Consider the following 24,472-nt stretch of genomic DNA (forward strand, 5'->3'; position numbering starts at 1 on the left):
TTTTGTTTTGTTTTTTTTGGCATGTCAAAAACAGGTTATTTGTAAACAATAGTTAGAGGAGACGATGTGCGCTTTTACGCACATAATTTCCAAAACATCTTGCCACAATAGAGATTACATTGATGTTATATGTTTCTTATAAATCAATGTCTTTTAATTACAGTATGAGTTTTGGATATTGCTATTAATGAAGGAAGAATAGCCTCTTGATTGACGGGTGGAAATCTGATCCGGCAGAGCACAGTGACAGCCAATGGGAAGCGGCGCGCCGGCTGTTTCTGAAGGGAGGCCCCCGGACCAGCAGCTTGTGTTGACTTGCTCGCAAAAGCTGCAGGCGGAGGAGAGACGCGAGTGCCGACGACACACCCATCAATGAATGCGGTGAGTGGACACACTTTGAGTTCTCCATCACCTTTGGCGTTACGGTTAAACGTAATTAGAAAAGTCTAGTCCCGAAGGAGGAGCGCTTCACATTACGTTTAAAATATTTAGTCACCGCACTACGCACATCACATTTAGGTATGAAAACTTTCCTTGCAACTTTATTTACTTACTATGGATCTGCTCAATTTAGTACTTGTCTGTAGAATTCGAAAACATTAGGGGCTGAGGTTTTAGGTATGGGTATTTTCATGTTCTGAATTATCCCGTCACTGTTTTGCGGTGTGAGAAACCGCTCCAAACGAGTCAGTCCGCGTGAGAGGCGACCGAACGATTCCGAGTGATTTGCGAACCGATTCAGACTGCTTTGCCTTTCCGAAATAGAAATGCGAAGAAAAAAACGACTCAAAAGAGTCATTTGCTAATCGTGGATCTATAGTTGTGTTTTTAAACATTGTATTTAAAGATTTCAACAGTTCAGTCCGTCTTAATGAAATAACAACGTATTAAATAAGAATAACCAAACAAAAACATACGGCACTAGACTAAAATCATTTGCCTTCGCGACATACCTGTAGCCCAAACAAAATCAATTAGGCTATTTGTTTATGAATGGACCCACTAAATGCGCCTCCAGTGCGCAGCAAGTTCACTCATGTTCCTCTCCATCTCCAATAAATCGCTTAAAGTCAGTCTATTTCTTCAAAGGGTGGTCGGACAACGCACATCAATTCAAGAGAATCCTAACGCTGCAGAATGGATGGACTTTACGACCAACAAGTGCCTTTCATAAATTCTCGTGTAAGTCAGATGAAGGTAAAGTGGTGCACTCCCTTATTGTAAATGGATGTAGCTATGTACAGCATTTCTTTTTCTTTTTGGACTGTTCATTTATAGGGTTGTAGCCTAAAGTTGGGCTGAAAATGTTTGTTTCTATGTATTAATACAGCACTATAACAATAAAAGTACAACTGTTTCCTTAAGGAGCTAATTCTGCCTGATCTGATCCTTAGAAATGACTGAAATGTCAGGTTGATCCATATTAAAACATTTGAATAAAACTTAGTTAATTTAGATCCCGCAAGAGATATTTTAATGATGCAATGTGTTTAGATTAGACTTAAATAAAACCAGTTCATTTCGATGTTACCAGATGAAGAAAATGTCTTAGTTTACCAGTCAAACATTACCACGATTGCATGAAGCAAAAGTTGTGTGAGCCTTCTTTCAAAAGATAGCACACACTCCATCTTCATTTGAGACAATTGATCTGTTGCTTTCTGTTTAGAATCCTCGGGGGAAAACGTCCAACACGAGAGCAGCGAAAGACAGGAAACGAAAATTCATTAACTCGGTCCTGGCGTTGGACACCGAGGGTAAGCTCTCAGGTGTGGGTGAAAAAGACAATGTTCATTTCACGCCTTCTTAACATTTCACAAAATGCAATATCGCTCGTCGCCAACTGCAACTCGGGGCTTTAACATCTCAATCACCACAACTGAAGAAGCACGGTTTTCTGAGGGCTTCTTCAGAAGCTCAACCTGAGATGCGTTCTTCAGTCTGAGTGTCAAAACACGAGCTTGCCTTGATTGTCTGCTCATAATTAAAGCTTTGTACTTGTTGTTTCACCATCTTAACTCTATATTGTCTTTTGTTTCAGAGCTTTTTCAAGATCTCAGTCAACTTCAGGAGACCTGGCTTGCAGAAGGTAAGCTCCTGTCTGTTTTCTTGACTCTTGCTGAAGATTTGTCGGTGGATGATCATGCTTTTGTTTAAAAGCTGATGAAGAGAGAGTGCTTGGGGGGAGATACAGGGGGACATTTGGGGGTGGGGAACAAATATGCCTCAAGTTACAGACCTAATCTGCAGTCCAATTAATGCTTCTGTTGCAAAGACACTTGGTGTGTCATGCATACATTAGAGCTTGAGAAGAGCAGGAGTCTAGGGGAGACCGAGGAGGTTCTACACTGAGTGTCATCACAGATTACCAGAAGAACTTGCTGTCTCGCTCACTCTGCTCTGCTCTCCTCCGCTTTTGGCAAGAGCTACGGCAGACGAGCCATCAACACAGCCACCTCTCTTTCTCTCTCTCTCTTTCTCTTGCACGCACAAACGCGCACATGTTCTCTCCCTCACTCGTATTCTTTTTCTTTCCAGCTAGATACTTTTCACATTGAGTTTTGAGTTCTATAGTTTTTCATTGATGTTGTATTTTCTTTTTTGTTAAACAAATGGGCACCTTTCGAGAGAGTTGATTGACGGTAGATTGCTTCTAGAGCCTCAACTTTTGCCGCTCTAATTTTTTTTTCTAACTTTTTGTTTGTTTTGGCAATTTTTTGGTTTCTCATGGCAAGACATGCTGATTGTGGTCTAACTCAAACGTGATGCTTCAGGAGTTAAGCGCGAGTGTCTTCTTCCCTCCTTGCTTGCAGCACCGACCTTTAGGTTAGTAAATGGTTTACTGGCACTCTTGGGTTGGTTATAGATTTGTATTATATGTGTTTGGAAATGTGTTTTTAATGTGATATATTTTCAAAATATGTAACTGTGTTTTAAAATTAAAATGATCAATGGGCAGTTTTGATGTTCGGATTTCAGATTTGTTTTTGAAGTTAGTTAATTGGTGCTTGTAGTTTTACTCTTAAATTATTTAGTATTGCTAAATTATGTAAATTTAACTTAGAAGTAGTGTTTGGTTATGACAGGATTAAAAAATTGTCAATTGTGAAACTGATATTTGTAATTGAACCGTTCCTCCTTAATTCTGTTACAATAATGTAAATCCATCTTTTAAATTTTAATTAAATAACTTTTAACTTTAAATATTTTCGAAAGATTTGGTGAATATAATATTGTGATTTTTGCATTTGTAGGACACTGCAATTAAGCGTAATCATTGACATTTATTATTGTAAGCAAAGCAGTGCAAAAGTTTAACGCATTTAACGCAAACAGGTTAGGCATGTTTATTGTGTAAGCAGTGTGGTTGCAAATTTAAGGAAAAGAAAAAAGTAGTTGGACAGCTGAATATCATGCAAAGTAGTTTGTAAAACCGAAGCCAGTGTTTTGCATGTGTGCATTTGTAGGTTCATTTTAATTTGCGGGAAGAATTTGCCTGCATTTTGGACAGAAAGGGGAAATGAAGATGAATGTGTTTCTTATTTTAGTGATCACTAAAATAATGATCCATCATGGTTCTTGTGTACCTGGAATTTTAACATTAGACTTATAACGCATGATGATCTAGCAGCTAATTCAACATATTTAAGTATCTTATTTTTTAACTTAACTCAAATGTTCACACAGCTGCACTACAGGACATTGTTGTGTGAATTGTACATCTTGTAAAGTGCCAAACATCTAAGGAAATATTAACTAGATCTGTCCAGTAGAGTAAAAAAGATCTTGGCACCTGCATCGGAAAAGATAATATCAATATTTAATAGGCCGCTTTAATTTAATCTTTAATATACTTAAAAATGCTTGCAGTATTATTGTGGATTTTAAAATTAAAAGTACGCTTTAGAACAGATCTTGGACTTTACTGTCCTTGTCGCAAGTTTGATTATGCCAAATCCACCCCAGGGCCTCTGAAAGAATAAGACATGACTTAAATATTTTACTGTATCCGGCGGGGGGGGGGCAGTGTGCAGAGAAAAAAGTAGTCGCTGGAGTAGATATTACAGTGAGTACAATTCAGCCTGTCTCACATCCATCAGCCTCAGCGCCCAAAGATTAGAGATAAATTGTAGATAGATTTAATATATGACTTCCTGTCCATTAGAACCCAAACGAAGACCTGGTGGTTTCATTTTAGAGATTTACTAGCTCAGGTAATTGGAAAGAAGAGGAAGACGTATGAGCGACGGACAGAATTTCCGGCAGCGTAGACTGAAGAGCTGATGGGTCATCATTTGAAATACATATGTCATTTCAGCCAGAGACAGGTGGCAGTCATTTATCAGGGGAGACCGGGGCATGTTGTCACACAGGGATGGGTTGTATCTCAGTAACTAAAAGGTGAACTACACAAATGCTTGGTGTCTCTATTTTTTTATGTTGGATTCAAACACCTATTTAAAAAAAAACAAAAAAAAAAGTTACAATATCATCGTCATCATAATTTTCTTTCTTTTTTTATTTATTTATTTTTTGCTGTAGCTATTGTGTAAACAAGCATACACAATAAAATCACTGGTCATTGATAAAATGGAAATAGATTTTTATCCAAAGGTTTAAATGTGTTCTCAGGACAGGGATATTATACATAATTGTCAAGTCAGGGCAAGTTGTCATGTTAGAAATGTATACAATTCATTAATTATCAAATTTTTCAGGCAAAAAAAAAAAATTAGTTTGAAATTGTTTTGCTGTTCCATCAATTGCTTTGTGTTCTATAATTGTTTTACTGTTTACATTTAGCTGAAAAGCATATAATAGGCTATTTAATGGCAAGTTCCATTGTGACAATTTACCCAAGTGTCCCCCGCAATAGGGAATCTCCCGTTTTTGTAGAATACTTAGTAAAAAGCCTCCCTACTTCCCATTCCCTTTGTTAGGCAAAGAGGTGATTACAGGTCTATAGGTGGCTCTTAATGTAGTTAAGTCTGCGCCATTCGTGGCCTGTTCTGTATTTGAAGCACAGCAGTTTGTCCTGTTTTCGCGCTTCCTTTTTTTCTAAAACTGGTGGACATGCTCCAACACCTTAACCAGCCTCAGGATTGGTGCTGGGATCAGCTGTCCCATTCACAGGTTGCCTCGTTCACCTTGCTGAGAAAACTGACTGCAGGTCACCACTTCCTCCTTAGTCTCTTTCTCTCACCTTTTTTCTTTTGAACAGATTTTTATGCTACTTTTTAGGCATTCACTTTGTCTTTTCATTTCTGTTGTTAACGGTTCTGATCTGGGATTGTGTAACATTTTAAAAGGTTTGCTAATGTTGCTCAGTTGACAGCTGTGCGCAGCTCAAGTATTACTAGCTTTTACAAATGCACCACAAAACTGGAAAATATTTTAAATGCAATTTGGTCCTGATTGTCAGACAACTTTCTGAGTTTGAGGTCAGTACATGGTTTATAGTTTGTGTGTGCTTTGAGTAAAATGATATGTAGCTTATTTAAATTTTGAAGCGGTTTTCTTTTTTTAAATATGCTCATCTTTACATTGGATAGGAACATGTTAAAACTGTGCACAGAAAAAGTAGACAGGGGTAGATGATGCATAGCATGTGCACTGATGTTTTTTAATCAACATTTTTAGGTTTAAAATTTAAATGCATGTAAGAGTAAAGGTCTTACACCCTGTAACTAGTCATCAGTTCCTTTTATATTTTCAAAAATTGTACCTTTTTGCCATCAGTACTCATTTTAAATGGGTATTAACAAATAATTAAACAACATTTAATTATGCCTTATATTGTGTAGGTCCCCTCGTGCCGCCAAAACAGCACCAACCCGCATCTCAGAATAACATTCTGAGATTATATTCTTCTCACCACAATTGTACAGAGCAGTTATCCGAGTTTCCGTAGACTTTGTCAGATTGAACCAGTCTGGCCATTCTCTCTCATCATCAAGGCATTTCCATCCTGAGAACTGCCACTCACTGGATGTTTTTTGTTTTTGGCACCATTCGGAATAAATACTAGAGATTATTGTGAAAATTCCAGGAGATCAGCAGTTACAGAAATACTCAAACCAGCCCATCTGGCACCAACAATCATGCCAAGCTCCAAATCACTGAGATCACATTTTTCCCCATTCTGATGGTTGATATGAAAATTAACTGAAGCTCCTGACCTGTATCTGCATGATTTTGTGCACTGCGCTGCTGCCACACGATTGGCTGATTACATAATCGCATGGATGATTGTTGGTACCAAACGGGCTGGTTTGAGTATTTCTGTAACTGCTGATCTCCTGGAATTTTCACAATAATTTTCACAATAATCTCTAGTATTTATTCCGAATGGTGCCAAAAACCAAAATAAATAATCCAGTAAGCGGCAGTTTATGCCTTGTTGATGAGAGAGGTCAACAGAGAATGACCAGACTGGTTAAAACTGACAAAGTAACTCAGATAACCGCTCTGAACAATTTTGGTGAAAAGAATATCATCTCAAATTTTGAAATGTGATGCGGGTTGGAACTGTTTTCGTGAGGGACCTACACAATATTAGGCAGGTGGTTTTAATATTGTGGCTGATCAGTGTAGTCTTTTAATTCATATGAGATCATAAAAGCTGTAATGAAAAATAATTATTAAAGAATTAGCAAAATGCTGTTAAACAAAGTTTTTTTTAATGGACTATAGCGTGTCACATTCCAGGAAATGTCAACTTTCCGAAAGTATGAATTTAGGCCAGACAGAATTTAGGACACGGTTCATCCCATTCAATCTCTCAAAACACTTCAACAGTTTTGCCGGAAAAAAAGAGCACAAAAGCCAACAAGCTAAGCGAAACTTGTTGCCTTACAAAAAGCAAATGTTGATTTGTGCATATTGTGACTTGTTACTGTTGTTGTAAAAATGAAAATCCAATTTTAGCACAGATGAATAAATGTGCTAATAACCCCGTGCAGTGAGGTCTCTTGCACTGTTCTGCCACAGTGCGTTTTCAAGATGCAGTAAACAACAGAAGTCTTACAAGAGTGTAAACGCATGTGATATAAACATGAACACACTTAATTATTTTAGCATTAGCTTTGAGAGAGGGGAAGGTAAGGGAACGTGTGTTGTTTGGACGGCAGCCGACGCGGCAGGTACAGGTGCATTCACCAGTGGGGATGTGTCCCAATTAGACAGTGTGAACAATAGGTGTTTTCTCACTGCGTGGCTATCCTTCTGAAGACACAGCATAGTTGTGGAAAACACACATGTTCAAAAGGCTGCTTTGTGGAAGGAAAATCTTTTTGTTGACTGGTATTTTTCTCAATATTTATCTCAAAGTCTAGATTTGTGGTTATTGTGTGTTTTTCAATTCTAAAGTAATTTTCAGACGATTAAACACATGATAAAATGGTCTCTTTGTAAAGAGAAAATCAATTTGAAATATTTTTGTTGATTGGTATTTATCTCAAAGTCTAGATTGGCATTTGTGTGTTTTTCAATCCTAAAAGTATTTTTCCATTGATTAAACACATGATCAAAAGGCCTCTTTGTAAAGGGAAAATCTGTTAGAATTTTTTTGTGGACAGTTATTTATCTCAAAGTCTAGATTTGTGTTGAGTGTTTGTTTTTTGTTTTGAATTCTTAAAGTATTTTAAGCATGCTTTTGTTTATTAACATCAAGATTTTAAATCTCCTTTGAGTTTTGCACCATTTAAATCACTAATTTATTTTCAATGGTCCTGTGGTGAGACAAGTGACTTTTTTAAAAGCATTAATATTCTATGTAGTCTCTCATTTACCGAGATCATAAAAACTACAAATATTTAGAAAATAATAATCAAAATTATTAGTTATTAGAGTATAGCATGTTAGCTGACCTTCCAAAAGCATTGTATGTAAACTACCAACATATGCTGAAGGTGGATGTTAGAAAGATTGGGAAAGAGAGACAGATTTTAAATGCATTTCACACGCAAGAGCCTGCTTTGCCCTGCAAATTAAGTTAAAATTAAATTATGGACATAATTGGCGGATATGTTTTCTCTGTTTTAAACCAATAAATGTCTTTATGGGTTGGTTTGAGAATTTCAAATCATTAGTGTTTCAATTATAGGGGATTATTATAGGAAATTGCTAGTTTAAGTGATTATTGCTATGCAGATTGCGTTAGCTGTACTTGTTAATGTAACACAATAATTATGAAAGAAAACATTTGTTTACCCTTGTTTCTCTTCTCTTTTTTTCCTCACAGCTCAAGTACCTGACAATGATGAGCAGTTTGTTCCAGATTTTCAGAGTGAAAACTGTAAGTGTAAGTCTTTTTCAAGAAACGTTTATGGCTCTTTAATATACAAAACAATCTATTTTAACAGAATTTTCAAACAGTAACACTTATGTATAAGGTTCTGACTAAAACAAGAGTCTCATGTTTGTTCAATTGTTTTTTCCCCCTGTTTGCATAATGCCTTTACAAACGGAGCTATATGATTTCAAAACCTCTCAATTTTAATATTAATACATGTTGTCGTTCGCCGCTGTTTTTCCGTGAATAAACCGAGGGATTGAGAGCAAGCGGCGTGTGTTCTCTAGGTTGTGTACCTTCTCAATGAGTGCAGCCAGAAGCAATAGGCCTTTAAATGGGCATAGGAAGTAAAGTTGGCGCAGAGTGGTCATGGCAGAGCTGGTGCCAGTGTCGGAAGTGGCATGGACTGAATGAGGCACAGTGGGGAGCGAGTCCAGCTTATGTCTTAAAGAGGAGCCAAAACAGACTCCGCTACAGAGGATGTAGGAGAGAAAAAGGGGGGCTTTGTCTTTCTACAGAAGTCAAGCTCATCAGCAAAATAAAATATAGTACTGTTTGCAGATAATGGGGTATTGTCCTGTACTCTTTCCATAATGTAAGCTAGACTTAATTATGAGTGTAGACCATCAGTAAAGTGATCACGTGAAATATTCACAAAAGAAAGACTTTAATCGTGTTTAATTAACCTGTTTATTATGCGACCTGATTGTGTCCATATAGCTACGATGGCCGTGTAGTCCAAAATTGTAGCAAATCAACTTTTTATATTGCGTTTGAAAATTATCATTTAAAAACTGATATATTCTATGTGAATTACAAAATATTTAACTATAATTTAAATATTGATATATTAATAATAAAAACATTAAGTAAGTAACACTCATCAAGATTACCCCATAATTCTTCAAGGCAGAAGTGTAGGTAAATTTAAACAAAACTGTTAAAATAATGCAGTGTATTAGTTGGCGTAGTCGGTGGGATAAGGGAGGAGAGAAGGGACAGGCAGATGGAGGGAGAGTGAGGGCACGGCAGTGGGGCTCCTGAACGGGCATCCTGGCCCTCCCATATGGGTGTGAGTTGACAATGCCAGTGGATCATTTCCGTTTCATGTGGCCCATTCCTAAAAAAGCAATAGAGAAAACAGATATATGAGGAAAACACACCCTATTAAAAATACTCCTTTCAAACTGCTGCATGGTAGACACATTTGACACGAAAAGGTTCATTTTAGATTTTTCACATTTGCAATACAAAAGTCTGAGACCACTAGTGAAAATGCTTCTATTTTTTTTTTTGCATTATTTTTACATCCCATATTTACAATGTGGTCTCAAACTTTTGAACTCCTCAGTTCAGTGTGTTTTGAAAAATAACATAATATGCATTTCAATTTTATGCATTTGAAATTGCTAAGAGAATGGGTTTCAATAATTTATAACACTCTGTGGATTGCTGGCTAGAAGTGTGATCAAACAGTGATTATTTTACTTGCTAGTTATTTGCCCTTTTTTAAAGGCCACCATAATTCAAGCCCAGGGTGTTTAAACAGTAGGTGTGACTGAATCTATTATCAGTGAGTAACAGTCAGCGAAGAGGTGAAAGTGAGAGACATGAGGGTGAGGAAATGCATGACCATTACAGAAGAAAGACATACCATGGCATTTAGAAACACTAAATGTTTCTAAATGCCAAAAAAGCCCTTTTTACGCAACAATTGGTGTTCTATAGCATTATAAATGGGGGTTTGTGGAAAAGAAATGTTGTTTTTTGTACTAAATGTTGCTTAAAATCAGACAATTTAAGTTCAAGTAGTTATTAAATAGAAAACGAAATAGTAGTAGAAAATAGTAGAAAACCCCAAAATGAAAATTATATCATCATCCAAACAATTATGACTTTGTTCTGTGAAACACAAGAGAAATTTAAAGGAATGTTGACACTGCTCTTTTTTTTCCATACAATGAAAGTGAATGGTGACTGAGGTTTTGGAACAACACAAGAGTAAACAAAGAGTGATTTATTTTTTTTTTTTTTTTTTTTTTTTGGGGGGTGGGGGTGGGTAGTTCTGTATTTTTAATATATGGAACTTTAATGTTTGATTTCCAGTTTTGTATCACAATAACAAAAATTAGTTATACATTTTTTTGCTTAAGAAATGGGAAATTGTGAATATTTAGCTATACTCAAGGCATCCTCTTTTTTTAATTAGAGATTTTTTTAAGGGGTGATATGTTTAGTCACCCACTTAAAATGACTTTTGGCGTGCTTATGAGGTTTCAAACTCATGTCATAAATTGCAAGGATACAAATATTGGCAGTAAATGTCATAAACGAGTTCTTCTAAATAATTGTCCGTTAACACTAATCAATGCATATGTAATTGTTGCAATCCTCGAATGACATTCTGCATGTATGGCATCCTGCAAAATAAGAAGAGGCTGCTAACAGATTTTGTATTGATTCGTTTACTCTTATTCCTTTGCGTAAAATTAATTATGGCATTTATTTCTTCTGTCTGCATAGTTCTAAATCTATTCCGTCAAGAACTCTTTGCATGTATAAATTATTAATTTGTAGTGCTACTTTTAGAATCTACTATTATGAACAACATATTTTAACAAGGCCATTTAATACATTGAAAAACTGTCAAATATATCAGAAATTTGTGCTGTAGACATTAATATTTTACTAAGAAAGATATATATATATATATATATGTTGAATGTTATTTGACTACATTATATACAAAGATCAAAGCAACCAAATCAGTTTAGCAGTTCCTATTTAAACTTTTGTTTTCTCAATTTTTTGCATGCAGTATAAAAACATTAGTATCATTTTGTAATTTAGATGTATAAACAATTGAAAATTTGGTTATATCTCTAGATATCTATATAGACTGATAGGTACATTCAGGGGTGAAGATCCCCATTATTTATACCATGATAAATGTTCAAGCCAAATCTTGGGTACATTAATAACTACTCTTGCCGAGTCTTATTTCTTCATCTCTACACTTGTTACTTTGTAAATAGCATGGTTGAGGCTTTTCTTAACTTGTGATTCTCTGATCGGCATCAAAATCTTTACCTGGTTTCACTTTGACCCTTAACCAATGACCCTGAAAGGTCATATCTCTCAGGGGTCTTATGACTGTTTCTTTGTTGACATGGCGACAACAGCTGTCAATCAAGTAACAGAATGCCAAGATATAGGAAGATGCTGTGAAAAAAACAAGCAGCAGGAATAATGTCAACACTTGAAGAATTTTCGACATTTGACAGCTTTAATTTGGCCAAAAGATAGGAGTAATAATGCTTTCCAGATTAGTAGTGTGGCATTCATTCACAATGCTTTACAAACAGTAAGCCTTTATCTCTTCTCAATATGACCAGATTTAATCAGATGTTGTTCCTACTGTAAGTGTGCTTTGTAGAATGTTAGGAGGTTTAGAAAGAGAGTCAAGCGATCAATGATAGTATAAGTCTGTGAGGTATCAGGTAACACTGTAAGAAGTTAAGACATTTTAAGTACTGTACTTTGAAAACAACCAAACGTTGGCATTTTGAATGTTGATCTTTGTCTCTGCTTCTCTCTCATTCTCAGTGGCTTTCCACGGGCTCCAGTTGAGGATAAAGCGAGAGCCCCACAGCCCGTGTACTGATCTGGGCTCAGCCTGCAGTCAAGAGAGGCCCTTCAGACTCCACTATGGAGAGAAGTGCCTGTATAACATCAGGTACACTGCAGCGTAACGCAGAAACCCACATATACACATTCATTCACACAGACACTCACTGTTCTTCCTATACTACCTACAAAATCCTTTTAATTAAAGCAATATGGCACAAGAGACCAAGTGTTACTGTAATTATATATTTTTTTTTCATGGTTTAGGGGTGTTATGACAGCCCTATGAGCAGCAATATGATAAAAGAAGAAAGCAATATGATAAAAGGGAGAAAAGAAAGAAAGAAATGAAAGAAATTATGGTACGGTGCATTTAGTGCAATAAATAGCTTTTCCACTTGGACAAGCGTCTATGGCAAACACGGTTGCCTGGTTACAGTCATCTTTCTATTGATTTGATTTTAGATTTATGACATTTCACTTGGATGTTTTATTTCACTGGCGGAGCCAACCTGCCCTCATGTTGCAGATGGCACTCGAACTGAACTAACAACATCTGTGATAATGATGTTCTCTTCAGAGGTGCCATAGAAGTCTGTTCCTTGTCTTTTAGTGTTTTTGAATAGAATGTAATTGCATTAAGGTTTAGATCTGACAAGATATCAGATGGTGGCTCTTCTTTACCTTGATTGTGAGATGTTGAGGTGGGAGGAGTTAAATGGGGATATATGGGGGCATAATTGTGGTATAGCTAGGTTTTATTATTGTTAGATTATAAAACTAATCAACAACAGCTGCATATCAGGTGGGAAAATTATGGTAACACTTTACAATAAGGTTCCATTCATATTTAACATTTTGTAGTGCACCTGGGTGACTAGGAACATGAAATTGTTCAGCCATGATTTCCTGTTTCACAGGGGTATATTTATGAGAACACATAGGCCAAAATCTCTTAATCGTCATTTATAGTGAGTTAGACCAAATAATATAGATCTGATGTGCAGAAAAATGTTGAGATCACAAAATGGGAAGTGGCTATAAGAAAATAGCCGCATTGAAAATACCAATTTTTGCCATCAGGGTAATAATTAACAAGTTCCAATCAACTGGAGATGTTAAGAATCGGCCTGGAAAAGGTCGTGTTTCTGTATTGTCTCCATGCAAATTGAGGAGGATGGTTCAAGTGGCCAAAGAATCTCCAAAGATCACAGCTGGAGAATTGCTGAAATGTCTTGGGGTCAGAAAGTCTTAAAAGAAATATCAGTCGTCACCTACATCACAAGTTGTTAGAGAGGGTTTCAAGAAAAATAGTGCATCTGCGCTCATCCAACAACAAACTTATGTGTCTTCAGTTTGCCAGACTCTACTAGAACTTCAAATGTGACCGGGTTCTATGGTCAGATGAAAAAAACAGCGTTTTGGCAGCAAACAGAGATGGGTTTGGCACACACAGAGATAAAGTACCCAAGAAAAACCCACGGTTAAATGTGGTGCTGGATCTTTAATGTTGTGGGGCTGTATTTCTGCCAGAGGTCCTGGACATCTTGTTCGGATGCATGGCATCACAGACTCTATCAAAAACCAACAGATAAGAAATCAAAACCTGGCTGCCTCTGCCAGAAAGCTTAAAATGGGCCCTGGTTGTATCTTCCAGTAGTATAATGATCCAAAACAAAAATGAACACAAAAATGGTTCACTGACCACAAAATCAAGGTTCTGCCATGGTCATCCCAGTCCCCTGACCTGAATCCCATAGAAAATTTGTGGGGTGAACTGAAGAGAAGAGTCCACCAACATGGACTTCTGAATTTGAAGGATCTGGAGAGATTCTGTATGGAGGAATGGTCTCAGATCCCTTGCCAGGTGTTCTCCAACCTCATTAGGCATTATAAGAGAAGAATTATAGCTGTTATCTGGCAAAGGGAGGTTGGAAAAAAGTATTGAATTAAAGGGTGCCAATAATTATGGCCAATGCGTTTTGGAGAAAAATATTCATTTAATAATGAGATTTCCACTTTTTTTTTTTCTCTCTTCATTTTTACCAAAGGTGCCAATAGTTTTGGCCATCACTGTGTGTATATAGGCGGAGGTATATATATATATATGTATGTGTGTGTGTGTGTGTTTGTCTACAGTACAAAAATAATTGCAAGAATTTGAGCATATGTTTTTATTTATATGGCAGATGCTACTTGTATCCAGGTATAAATAAAGGTAGATGCTATTTACACCCCAGACCCCAGGGCAAGTGATGGTTACAGGCAAATATTATGTGTACCCCAACCCTGGTACAAATAATGGAAGATGCTGTTTGCACCCGAGTGCAACACTAAACAATAACCGTATAGGGGCATCACTTCAGCATGTTTATTTAGAGTCTCACAGACACAATACAACAACCTCTACCCCTAAACTAACCCTAACCTTCCTTTACAAAAATTTAATTGATGCACGTGGGGAGCGAAGGCTATCCCGTCTGGTCCAATCTCACAGAATAGCTTCTGTAGCACAAATTGCTGAAAAACGTAATGCTGGCCATGATAGAAAGGTGTCGGAACACACAGTGCATCGCAGCTTGCTGCGTATGGCGCTGAGTAGCCGCAGACCGGTCAGATTGCCCATGCTGACCCATGTCCACTGCCGAAAGTGCCTACAATGGGCACGTGAGCATCAGAACTGGACCACGGAGCAATGGAGGTAGGTGGCCTGGTCTGATGAATCAAGTTTTCTTTTAGATCATGCGTGTGCGCTGTCTCTGGGGAAGAAATGGCAGCAGGATGCACCATGGGAAGAAGGCAGGCCGGTGGAGGCAATGTGATGCTCTGGGCAATGTTCTGCTGTGAAACCTTGGGTCCTGGCATTCACATGGATGTTACTTTGAAACGTACCACCTAACTAAAGATGTTTAGATGTTGACCACGAACACCCCTTTAAGGCAACGGTATTCCCTGATGGCAGTGGCCTCTTTCAACAGGACAATGTGCCCTCCCACCCTGCAAAAATGGTTCAGGAATGGTTTGAAGAAAATGGCAAAGAGTTCAAGGTGTTGACTTGGCCTCCGAATTCCCCAGATCTTAATCCAATGTGATGTGCTGGACCAACAAGTCAGATCCATGGAGGCACCAACTCGCAATTTACAGGACTTAAAGTATCTGCTGCTAACGTCTTGGTGCCAGATACCACAGGACACCTTCAGAGGTCTCGTGGAGTCCATGCCTCGATAGGTAATAGCTGTTTTGATGGCACGAGGGGACCTACATAATATTAGGCAGGTGGTTTTAATTTTGTGGCTGATCGGTGTATATATTATAAATATAAAGTTATGGTTTATTTACAATGTTTTCTCTAAATAATCCCCATACTTTTGTATGGGGATTATTACTTTTGTATTTGTACTATTCAATAGTTTTTATGACTTAACTATTATTCTAAATTGTGGAAAATAGTAATAATATAGAATGTCAAAACTTTTGACTGGTATTGTATTTTCCTTGAAACACAAAATCCAAGAGACATGAATTCTCAATTTCCAGTCATGTTCTTGAAGTACCAGATGATTATATATTAAGTGTCATAGAAAAGGTGGTTCATTTATGTTTTTTCATTGCAATTAAGTCTAGCACAATCCCATAGTAATAAATGTAAATCTTAAAGCCCCCCAGGATAAACTAACTTTAACTGCTCTTGTTCCTTGGTGACTGCAGTGCCTATGAGCAGAAGCATCCCACGGGAATGAAGGTCTCCAGCCCAGTGTCTACCCCCTGCAGCACGCCTGTGTCACCTGGCCAGCATGTGTCCCCCACCGCTGCCCCCACCCCTAAACCAGACAGAACATACCCTCACCTCGCACCACCCCAGCCCCTCCCTGACAGTGCTTACCCCATTGACCACAGGTACTGGGAGTTAATGTGCACATACCAAAATATATGTTGCTTGCAATGGATGTGGAATACAAAAAGGTTTAATATGTTAAATGGTTATATTTCAAGGAATTTGTCTTTTTTCAGTATGTAAACATGCACTAGACGGACATCTTTGACCATTGCGCTGCACTGATTTTTCAGCATCTTGTGCAGGAGCACCACGGTTTCTAGATGCCATGTCAAGTTTAAAAGAACTTCAACATTACTGTGCTTATCGTTTGGCTGATTAACATAATTTGTAATTGTGTGAGTTCCAAGTATAGCCTTTTAAACATTAGACATCAATGCATCATAAACATTCAATGTGTTCACTTCGTTTTTGTGAAATATTGTGTCATATGAAGTCTTAATATTAGCAGACTAATTTGCCATCATTAAAAAGTATGTATTTATAACATATCAGAATTATTTCGACCACCCACATTTTTGCATTGGCCATTAAAAAAAACATATTGGTCGACCATAAGTGATGATTATGATAACTCATTTTGGAATACCACAAAAAGCTATAATGCATAAGACTCATTCAGCGTTATTTGCTTCAGATTTCGGCGGCAGTTGTCGGAGCCATGTCATTCGTTCCCCTCTCCTCCTTCAATGTCGCGGGACGGACGGCCCATGTATCACAGACAGATGTCAGAGCCCAGCATCCCCTTCCCTCCTCAGGGGTTCAAGCAGGAATTCACAGACCCTCTCTTTGAGCATCCGGCCATGGTGGGGGTCCCTCTCCCCCAGACGTACCCGCACTCCATGATGATCAAACAGGAGCCCCGTGACTTTACATATGACTCAGGTTAGTGTCATTTTTATGCGTTGCCTGTCTAAAATGTACACAGCTTCATATATATTTCTTCATATATTTTTATATATATTTATACTTCATACTTATTTAATATAACTGAATTAACCTTACTACATTAGGTTACACTTGCCAAAGTCATTATTTAAAGGTTAAATAAAGTAGATACAGCTCTTTAGGGTAACAACTGCATGCTGATGTTGAGTAACAAAAACAGAACAATTTAATCAAACATCCAAATTCAGATACAAAAATCATGTTTAATGTAGGTTAGAGAGAAATAAATGTTTTTGTAGTTAAAACAAGTTATGTTTGTATTTAATATCAGATACTGTATCTACTCCCAGCCACTAACCTAATATGACTCAGTCTAACAATCTTCTGGAATAATTTTTTTTTTCTTCTACACATATAGGCAAATAGCAACTTTATTAGGGATGGGGAGATTGATAGAATTAGTGTTATTATTAGAAAATTTGGGTCTGATCTCATTTCCTGAGGGCCTGGCTGGAAAAGGGGCCCCTAATCTCTCCCCCAGGGTCCCCAGGCTGTCGGCCCAGCTCTGGCATGAATGGAGAGGCTTTTGCTTTTCATTCATAAAAAAATGGGGGTGGACTGCAGCACCCTGTCAGGAGAGACGGCAGTTCTGCCTCTCAGCTGTTTCCTGTTCATTATGTGAATCTGGAAAACAGAACCTGAGTGTAAAATGGCCTTTTCTGTTATTTATTTGATGTCAACACAAAGAATTCAAAGATTTATTACATTTATACAGAATGCACTATAGACTTTTTGTTTGCCAAGAACATTTTCTGAAGTGTAAAATGCATTTTGTAATGTAATAAAATAACAGTTTTTCATTTATTTTGAAACATTGTGAGTATAGAATAAAACACCTTAAAATTACTTTTTCATTAATTCAGCCATTCACATTTTTTAGGTACTGCACAACTGTCACATTATAAACTGATGTGACTAACACAAGTTATTTGTCTGCGTTCCTTCTTTATATCAAGGGAGGAGAGCATTGATATGTTTTGCATCCCCTCCCAGCCATTTACAAGAATTTATTCTGCCTCATAAAGGAGCTTGTTTGTGGTGAGCTGTGTAAGGACTGGGCAGTCAGTGGCTAATTTAATCAGCTGTAATTTCCTTGACAGGCCCATTACTTGAATGAAACCCTGAGAGATCTTTATAGGTCCAAATAAACAGGGTTAGATGTTTTATGGAGCATTCACTTAAGCTGTCTTGCTTCACTTTGATTGAATCACAGCTCCAACAAACAACATGAGTGACATGGAGCAGACGGCATCAAGTCCGGTTAATCTTCACAAATCTTTTGGCCATAACATTTTGGTCTACTCTATTGAATATAACGTTGACTTTTGTTAATATTAATCTTTAGTTAATTTGTCAAAATACTAGTGTTCATTCTTTGTTCATGTTAGTTTCATATTGCATTAATTAATGTTAACTTATCCTAATAATTTATTACATTAAACACATTGAAATGCTAATAATTAATGATAATTAATGGTGTAAAATGATTGGTCATTGTTACAGTAATTCATGTTAACTATTGCATTAATTAATGTTAATGAATACAACCTTATTGTAACATTTTACCTAATAAATTAATTTATAAAACAAAAATTAATTAATAATATTACTTGTAATCAAATAATTAAAAAAACTATTTTTTAGATGGTTTTAGGTTTTAGTAGAACAATATTTTTTTTGACAAACTAATGCATAACATCCAAAATCTAAAATTCTTGCTTGTTTTGTTAATTTTTTTATTTTCAGAAGTGCCTAGCTGTCACTCTGTATATCTGAGACAAGAGGGATATCTGGCCCACACAAACAGAACAGAGGGTAACTGTCTACATCATGTATTTACAGCATCTAATATTGCTTATTTATTTATTTTTTAATATGATCAATACTGTATATTTATGTATGTGCCAATGTCACATTTCCATAGGCTGTATGTTCGACAAAGTTGCAAGGCACTTCTATGACGACACATGCGTGGTCCCAGAGAAAGTGGAGGGTGTGTGTTTTTTTTTTTTTTTACACATTTTTGTCCTGATTAATATTGTTTTTTTTTTTGTGTTTTTTTTTAACCTTTTCTCAAGAAAAAAAATTATATTCTTTCATTTAAGACCTTTTAATGTCATCTGTGGTCTTGTACTGTATATGAGCAACCAGACATCTTTTATACAAAGATCAATGTAATCTCAGATATAAACATTTGTAAATGCACTATTGCTTTAACCATTGTGAAGGCCTGATGATTTTCTTGTATAGTTTTACAATGCTTCTGTCTTGCCCATGGGCACTACACGATTTGGCTATGCGAGTTAACATTTGTTTTTTTACTTTCCACCCACAGGTGACATAAAGCAGGAGGCGGGGCTGTACCGTGAAGGCCCGACCTATCAGAGACGAGGCTCGCTGCAGCTCTGGCAGTTTTTGGTCGCTCTCCTTGACGACCCTTCAAACTCGCATTTCATTGCATGGACTGGTCGGGGCATGGAGTTTAAACTCATTGAGCCTGAAGAGGTACTAGCCTATTATCAGTGTTGCATGCAATCTAATTAAATAGTAATTAGTTACTGTAATCTAATTACTTATTAGTCAAAAAGAGTAGTGTAATGCATTGCATTTGACATTCTTGTAATCAGATTACAGTTACTGACATTTAAATTAAATATTTTTAAGTACATTATAGGGTTACGCTTATTTCTAATATATTATTTACATGAATTATGGCCCCGTAACGCGTCATTGTGAAGAAAACGTGAGCTGCGGAGTGTATAACTTATGTGTAACAATGAACAAGAAAGAAATATAGACATTATTTAGAATTTTTGAGTAAGTAACTTAAAATTAAAGCAATTTGTATTGTGATTCGTTTTTCAATGAAAGTAGTTAGTAAAGTAATCTGATAGCAATTTTTGAGATTTTTGTAATTAGTGAATTACTATTTTTCAATAATTTACCCAACACTGCCTATCATTTCAATTGAAAATTTGTCATCCAAGATATTATTATGTATTATATATGTGGTGAATTTATTGTTGACACCCTAACCCCATTAATATACAATGTGCATATCATGTGCAGTCACAGGTGTGCATGTATTAGCATTTTACAATGGCTTTGAATGGTTTAAGAGTTTAAGAGTCTGAACTAGCTGTTTATATGGTGCCTTAATCCCACCACAGAATAAAAAAGTTAATTCTGACTTTATTTCTATAAAGATAAATTGCAATTTTGCGATATACATGTGCAATTGCAAGATATAAAGTAAATGCACAATTCTAACTTGCTTGCAATTGTGAGTTTATGTCGCTGTCAGTGTTGGGTGTATCCGATTGCAAAGTAATTCGTTAAGCTAATTACTTTTTAGTCAAAAAAGTAATGTAACGTTACATTTTAAATTCTTGTAATCAGAATACAGATACTGAATTTCTACATTAATTGCACTAAAGTAATATTTACTGTATAATGCATTTAAAATATTCATATGTATGTCTGTTAGCTGTGGCATACAGCTGATGGGTGTGCGACAACGAATGACGAGGAAACGGACATTTTGAATTTGAGTGGAAAATCTAAAACTTTTCTAGGAAGAGTGATTTAAAATGTAAAATAAGTAATGTGATTATATTTACGTGAAAATTAGATTTTCGGCAGATTGTTAGCCTCAGTCACCATTCCCTTTCATTGCATCTATTTTTTTCTTCCATACAATAAAAATGAATTGTGACTGAGGCTAACATTCTGCCAAAAATCTCATTTTGTGTTCCTTGTAAGAAATGAAGCCATATGATGACCACGTTTTCACTTTTGGGTGTACTAGCCCTTTAAATGTAGTCTCTAAGGTAAATAAAACATTCAAAATATTTAAATATAAGATCAAAGTACTTCCAATTTAAGTTGAAAGGCAAGTTTTGATTCCTAGAATGAACCTACATTGTATATACAAAACAGTCTTTCATGTCCACCCAAACAGGACTCTAACCAAACAAACAAAATATTTCAACATGTCGACTCTCCAAAAGTCATTGCTATGATGACAACCTACCCAAAGTGTTTGGAAAGGGCGGACAGAGGTGTGTTTGTGTGATGTGTGACAAACTTTGTGTGCGTGTGGGTATTGGTCGATGTGTGAGTGTGAGCATATTGGCATTGGTCCACCGGGCAGCTGTAGGGAACAGGGTTGTTATTCATGCCATCAGCTGATTGGGAACTGTTGGGATCGACTGGGCGAGTGCAAGGCGTGAATGAGCTGCAATAGAGTGAAAAAGGCCCATGGCACTGGGCTCTGAGAGAGTGGTGGGAGAGAGATTTGAAAGGGGGGGGGGCACAGGTGGGTGGTCATATGGACAGGTGCAGGAACATCTGCCACGATCTGCTGTTCCTAATGAACACTTCTCTAACTGGAGGTGTAAAAACACAGCTGTGTCCAATCTGAGGCTGCAGACCTGACTTACACCCCCAACAAGGTTAAGATGCAGCCTTTTCAGTGCTTTGTTTTTGAGAAGGGCCCCCTGTGTGGGCTAGTTTATTAGTGAGTAAGCGTCATGTCCCATTTTTGTCAATTTGTAAAGAATTGAATGTCGGAAATTTGAGGGAAAGTTCTTTGTCTGTGTTTTAGATTAATAGAGTACTTCATTCTGTAACAACTTGTTTCCTTTGCTTCAAAAGGTGGCACGACGTTGGGGAATTCAAAAGAATCGGCCGGCCATGAACTACGACAAACTCAGCAGATCATTGCGCTACTACTATGAAAAAGGCATCATGCAAAAGGTATAAAGCAAAATTATCACCACTCGAAAATTGACTACTTGACTTCAAATGTTTATTCTTTGTGCATATCGCTACCTACTGGGCAGGGACAAAATTTTATAGTAAAAAGGACTTAAATAATTTGTTTCTCAGCCACACTTATTATATCACTTCAGAAGACATGGATTTAACCACTGGAGTCATATGGATTACTTCTATTCTGTCTTTGTGCTTTTTGGACAAAATTTTGGCCACCATTCACTTGCATTGTATTTAAACTTTAAAAAAACACTGAGATGCAGTACAACCGTCAAAGACGTCCGTCTAGTGTATGTTTATATAGAAAATAAAAAAGCAGTGCAGATGGATGCAAACACACGTTTGGTGTGAACAGCCCCTTACAGAATGTTTTGAGGTACAGCTTACAGTACATTGCTAAATTATGTAAATCAAGTCTGTGGTATAATTTTTTTTTTTTCATTTTTCTTTTTTTCATACAGCATTTCTAAAGCAGTGTGAAAATGTTCTCTGTATTTTATAAATTTTCCCTGCACTGTTGAAATGTATAGTAATATTGTGGTTTCTTGGCTCTTAAGGTGGCAGGTGAAAGATATGTGTACAAGTTTGTCTGTGACCCTGAGGCCTTGTTCTCAATGGCCTTTCCTGACAATCAACGTCCAGTGCTGAAGACCGACCTGGAGCGACAAATCAACGAAGAGGACACTGTGCCACTGTCACACTTCGATGAGAACATGGCGTATGTCCAAGAGGGCGCTTACTGCAACCCGCACCCATACAGTGAGGGCTACGTCTACTGATGACTGCTAAACAAAAACGGTGTGCTGCGGCCGTTAAAAAAACGCTCTGAACTTTCAGACTTTTCCCTAATTTCCTTCTCAGTCATTCCCCAGGACAAAGAGTGCACTTTATGGACAGAGGACGCAGTGTGTAAAGTTACAAACTTACTGCTGTAGTTACGTTAGATGCTCCTTTTGGTGTTTTTTGTTGCTATTGAAGGGGATGGGGTCAGCATGCCGTATTCCCACAGCGAAAGTCTCTTGAGGGGAAATGGCCTCCCTCTGGACAGTTGTGGTTTATTTAGTCAGTCTGGAGCACATGGGTGGATAATTAACAACCTCTTTGACCATTGAAATTCTTCTGGGATTGTTTGTGGAGCGCTTTGATATTTTCACCCATTTTCACCGCATTTGTTTTCTCTCCCTTGGTGTCATACTGAGTAACTAAGTAAATAATACAGTGTATTACTATGGAAATAAAATCCTTCAAACTCTACATGTTGATATGAGCACATATATGAACCTATTCACTTTGTATTTTGTCAGTAGAAAATTCCTTAAAAGGGATCAAATGAAACTTCTGCCATCATTTACTAACTCTCATGTTGTTCCAAACTCATATGACCATTCACTTTTATTGTATGCCTAACATGTGTTGTGTTCCTTAGAAAAAAAATAAAGTCAAACAGGTTTGGAACAACATGGAGGTAAATAATGACAGAATTTTCACTTGGGTACTGACTGGTGGCTATATACTAGCACAGTTACAACAAATGACAGATTTGTTATTTGTGAAGGGTTATTATAAACTAATATTATACCCGTATATATCTCAATGAATTAGCGCAAGAAAGAAAAAAAAATCCATGTCAGCATGATTTCGTAATACTACATGGTGATTCAAATACTACTCACAATTTTCTTTAGACTTATTTAAATAAACATCTCCAATAAATGTATACTTAAGGAACTTGTATGAAATATATTTGATGCCATATTTCACTGAATATGACTTTTTATATAAAACCGCCTTTAGATATCAAATCTTTGAAGCTTCACACATGTCTATGACATCATTCTATTAAAAGTTACATACTATTACAGTAGATTGACTAATTGCTTTTTACATTAGAAAACTAAAAAAGTGGATGTTGGTCTATTACCTGCTCCCCCATGCCATCTTTGAACATATAAACATGTATATTCAGGTTAATGCACCTCAATGCTGCTTTTTGTTTAATTTTAGTCACGTTTAATCAGATGGCAGCTATGGCCTGTAATACGTTCATAATTATAATTTTTTTTCTTCATTCATTTTTTTTACATTAGAAAAAAAATCAGTGTTTATTGAATATAAAAAATGTATACATAATTGCAAAGAGAATGGCAATAGCTACACTTCTGTAATAAAATAGTGAATAGTTGAAATACAGTTTGTTTTATTTTTTTTCCCCTAAATATGCTTTGAGAGAGTTCTAAGACGTTAACTGAATGTGATTTTTCCGAATCAGTAACACTTTACTAAAAGATTCTATATGTTAACATTAGTTAATGCATTAGATACAATATTTTTAAAGCATTTACTAATCTTAGTTAATGTTATTGTTCGTTGTTTGATCAAAATGCATTAAATAATGGTAACATGTATGTATAATAAATATATAATTTAATGTTAAAAATGTATATGTAGAAATTGACATTAAACAAGTATTGTTCATTGTAAGTTCATGTTACCGATAACTATTGCATTAATACATACAAACTGATACCTGATAATATTTATTTTGTTTTATGTATTTTATTTATTGCCATTTTATATGAATAAAAAGCTGATAATACAATCCAAATGATGATGTAAACAAAATTACCAAAATCTCTGGGGGCCTGTGTAACTCTGCGAGTATTGACGCTGACTGGAGTCGCGAGTTCGAACCCAGGGCGTGCTGAGTGACTCCAGCCAGGTCTTCTAAGCAACCAAATTGGCCCGGTTGCTTGGAAGGGTAGAGTCACATGGGGTAACCTCCTTGTGGTCACGATTAGTGGTTCTTGCTCTCAATGGGGTTCGTGGTAAGTTGTGCGTGGATCGTGGAGAATAGCACGAGTCTCCACATATGGAGTCTCCACGGTGTCATGCACAGCGAGCCACATGATAAGATGCGTGGATTGACTGTCTCAGACGCGCAGAGGCAACTGAGTCCTCCGCCACACGGATTGAGGCGAGTAACCGCGCCACCA

The 24,472-nt window shown here is 36.8% G+C and overlaps 1 protein-coding gene across 12 annotated transcripts; it reads left to right on the forward strand.

Moving 5' to 3' along the window:
- Window positions 1–241: 241 nt before the first annotated feature.
- On the forward strand, window positions 242–23,761 carry LOC127630041 (ETS translocation variant 1-like). 12 transcript variants are annotated; one of them, XM_052107431.1, is made up of 13 exons: window positions 242–381; window positions 1,090–1,197; window positions 1,670–1,757; window positions 2,042–2,089; window positions 8,243–8,302; window positions 11,900–12,029; window positions 15,629–15,817; window positions 16,393–16,640; window positions 18,450–18,518; window positions 18,628–18,696; window positions 19,039–19,208; window positions 21,360–21,461; window positions 22,037–23,751. In XM_052107431.1, the coding sequence occupies exons 2-13, from the start codon at window positions 1,138–1,140 to the stop codon at window positions 22,256–22,258; spliced, it is 1,455 nt and encodes a 484-aa protein (XP_051963391.1). In that variant the 5' UTR covers window positions 242–381; window positions 1,090–1,137; the 3' UTR covers window positions 22,259–23,751. The 12 variants fall into 12 exon arrangements, with proteins under 12 accessions (XP_051963391.1, XP_051963394.1, XP_051963396.1 ...); XM_052107434.1 differs by having other exon boundaries at window positions 243–381; window positions 1,090–1,182; window positions 22,037–23,750; XM_052107430.1 differs by having other exon boundaries at window positions 310–519.
- The last annotated feature ends 711 nt before the right edge of the window (window positions 23,762–24,472 follow it).

Source organism: Xyrauchen texanus, chromosome 36 (genome assembly GCF_025860055.1).
Source record: "Xyrauchen texanus isolate HMW12.3.18 chromosome 36, RBS_HiC_50CHRs, whole genome shotgun sequence".
Taxonomy (NCBI): Eukaryota; Metazoa; Chordata; class Actinopteri; order Cypriniformes; family Catostomidae; genus Xyrauchen; species Xyrauchen texanus.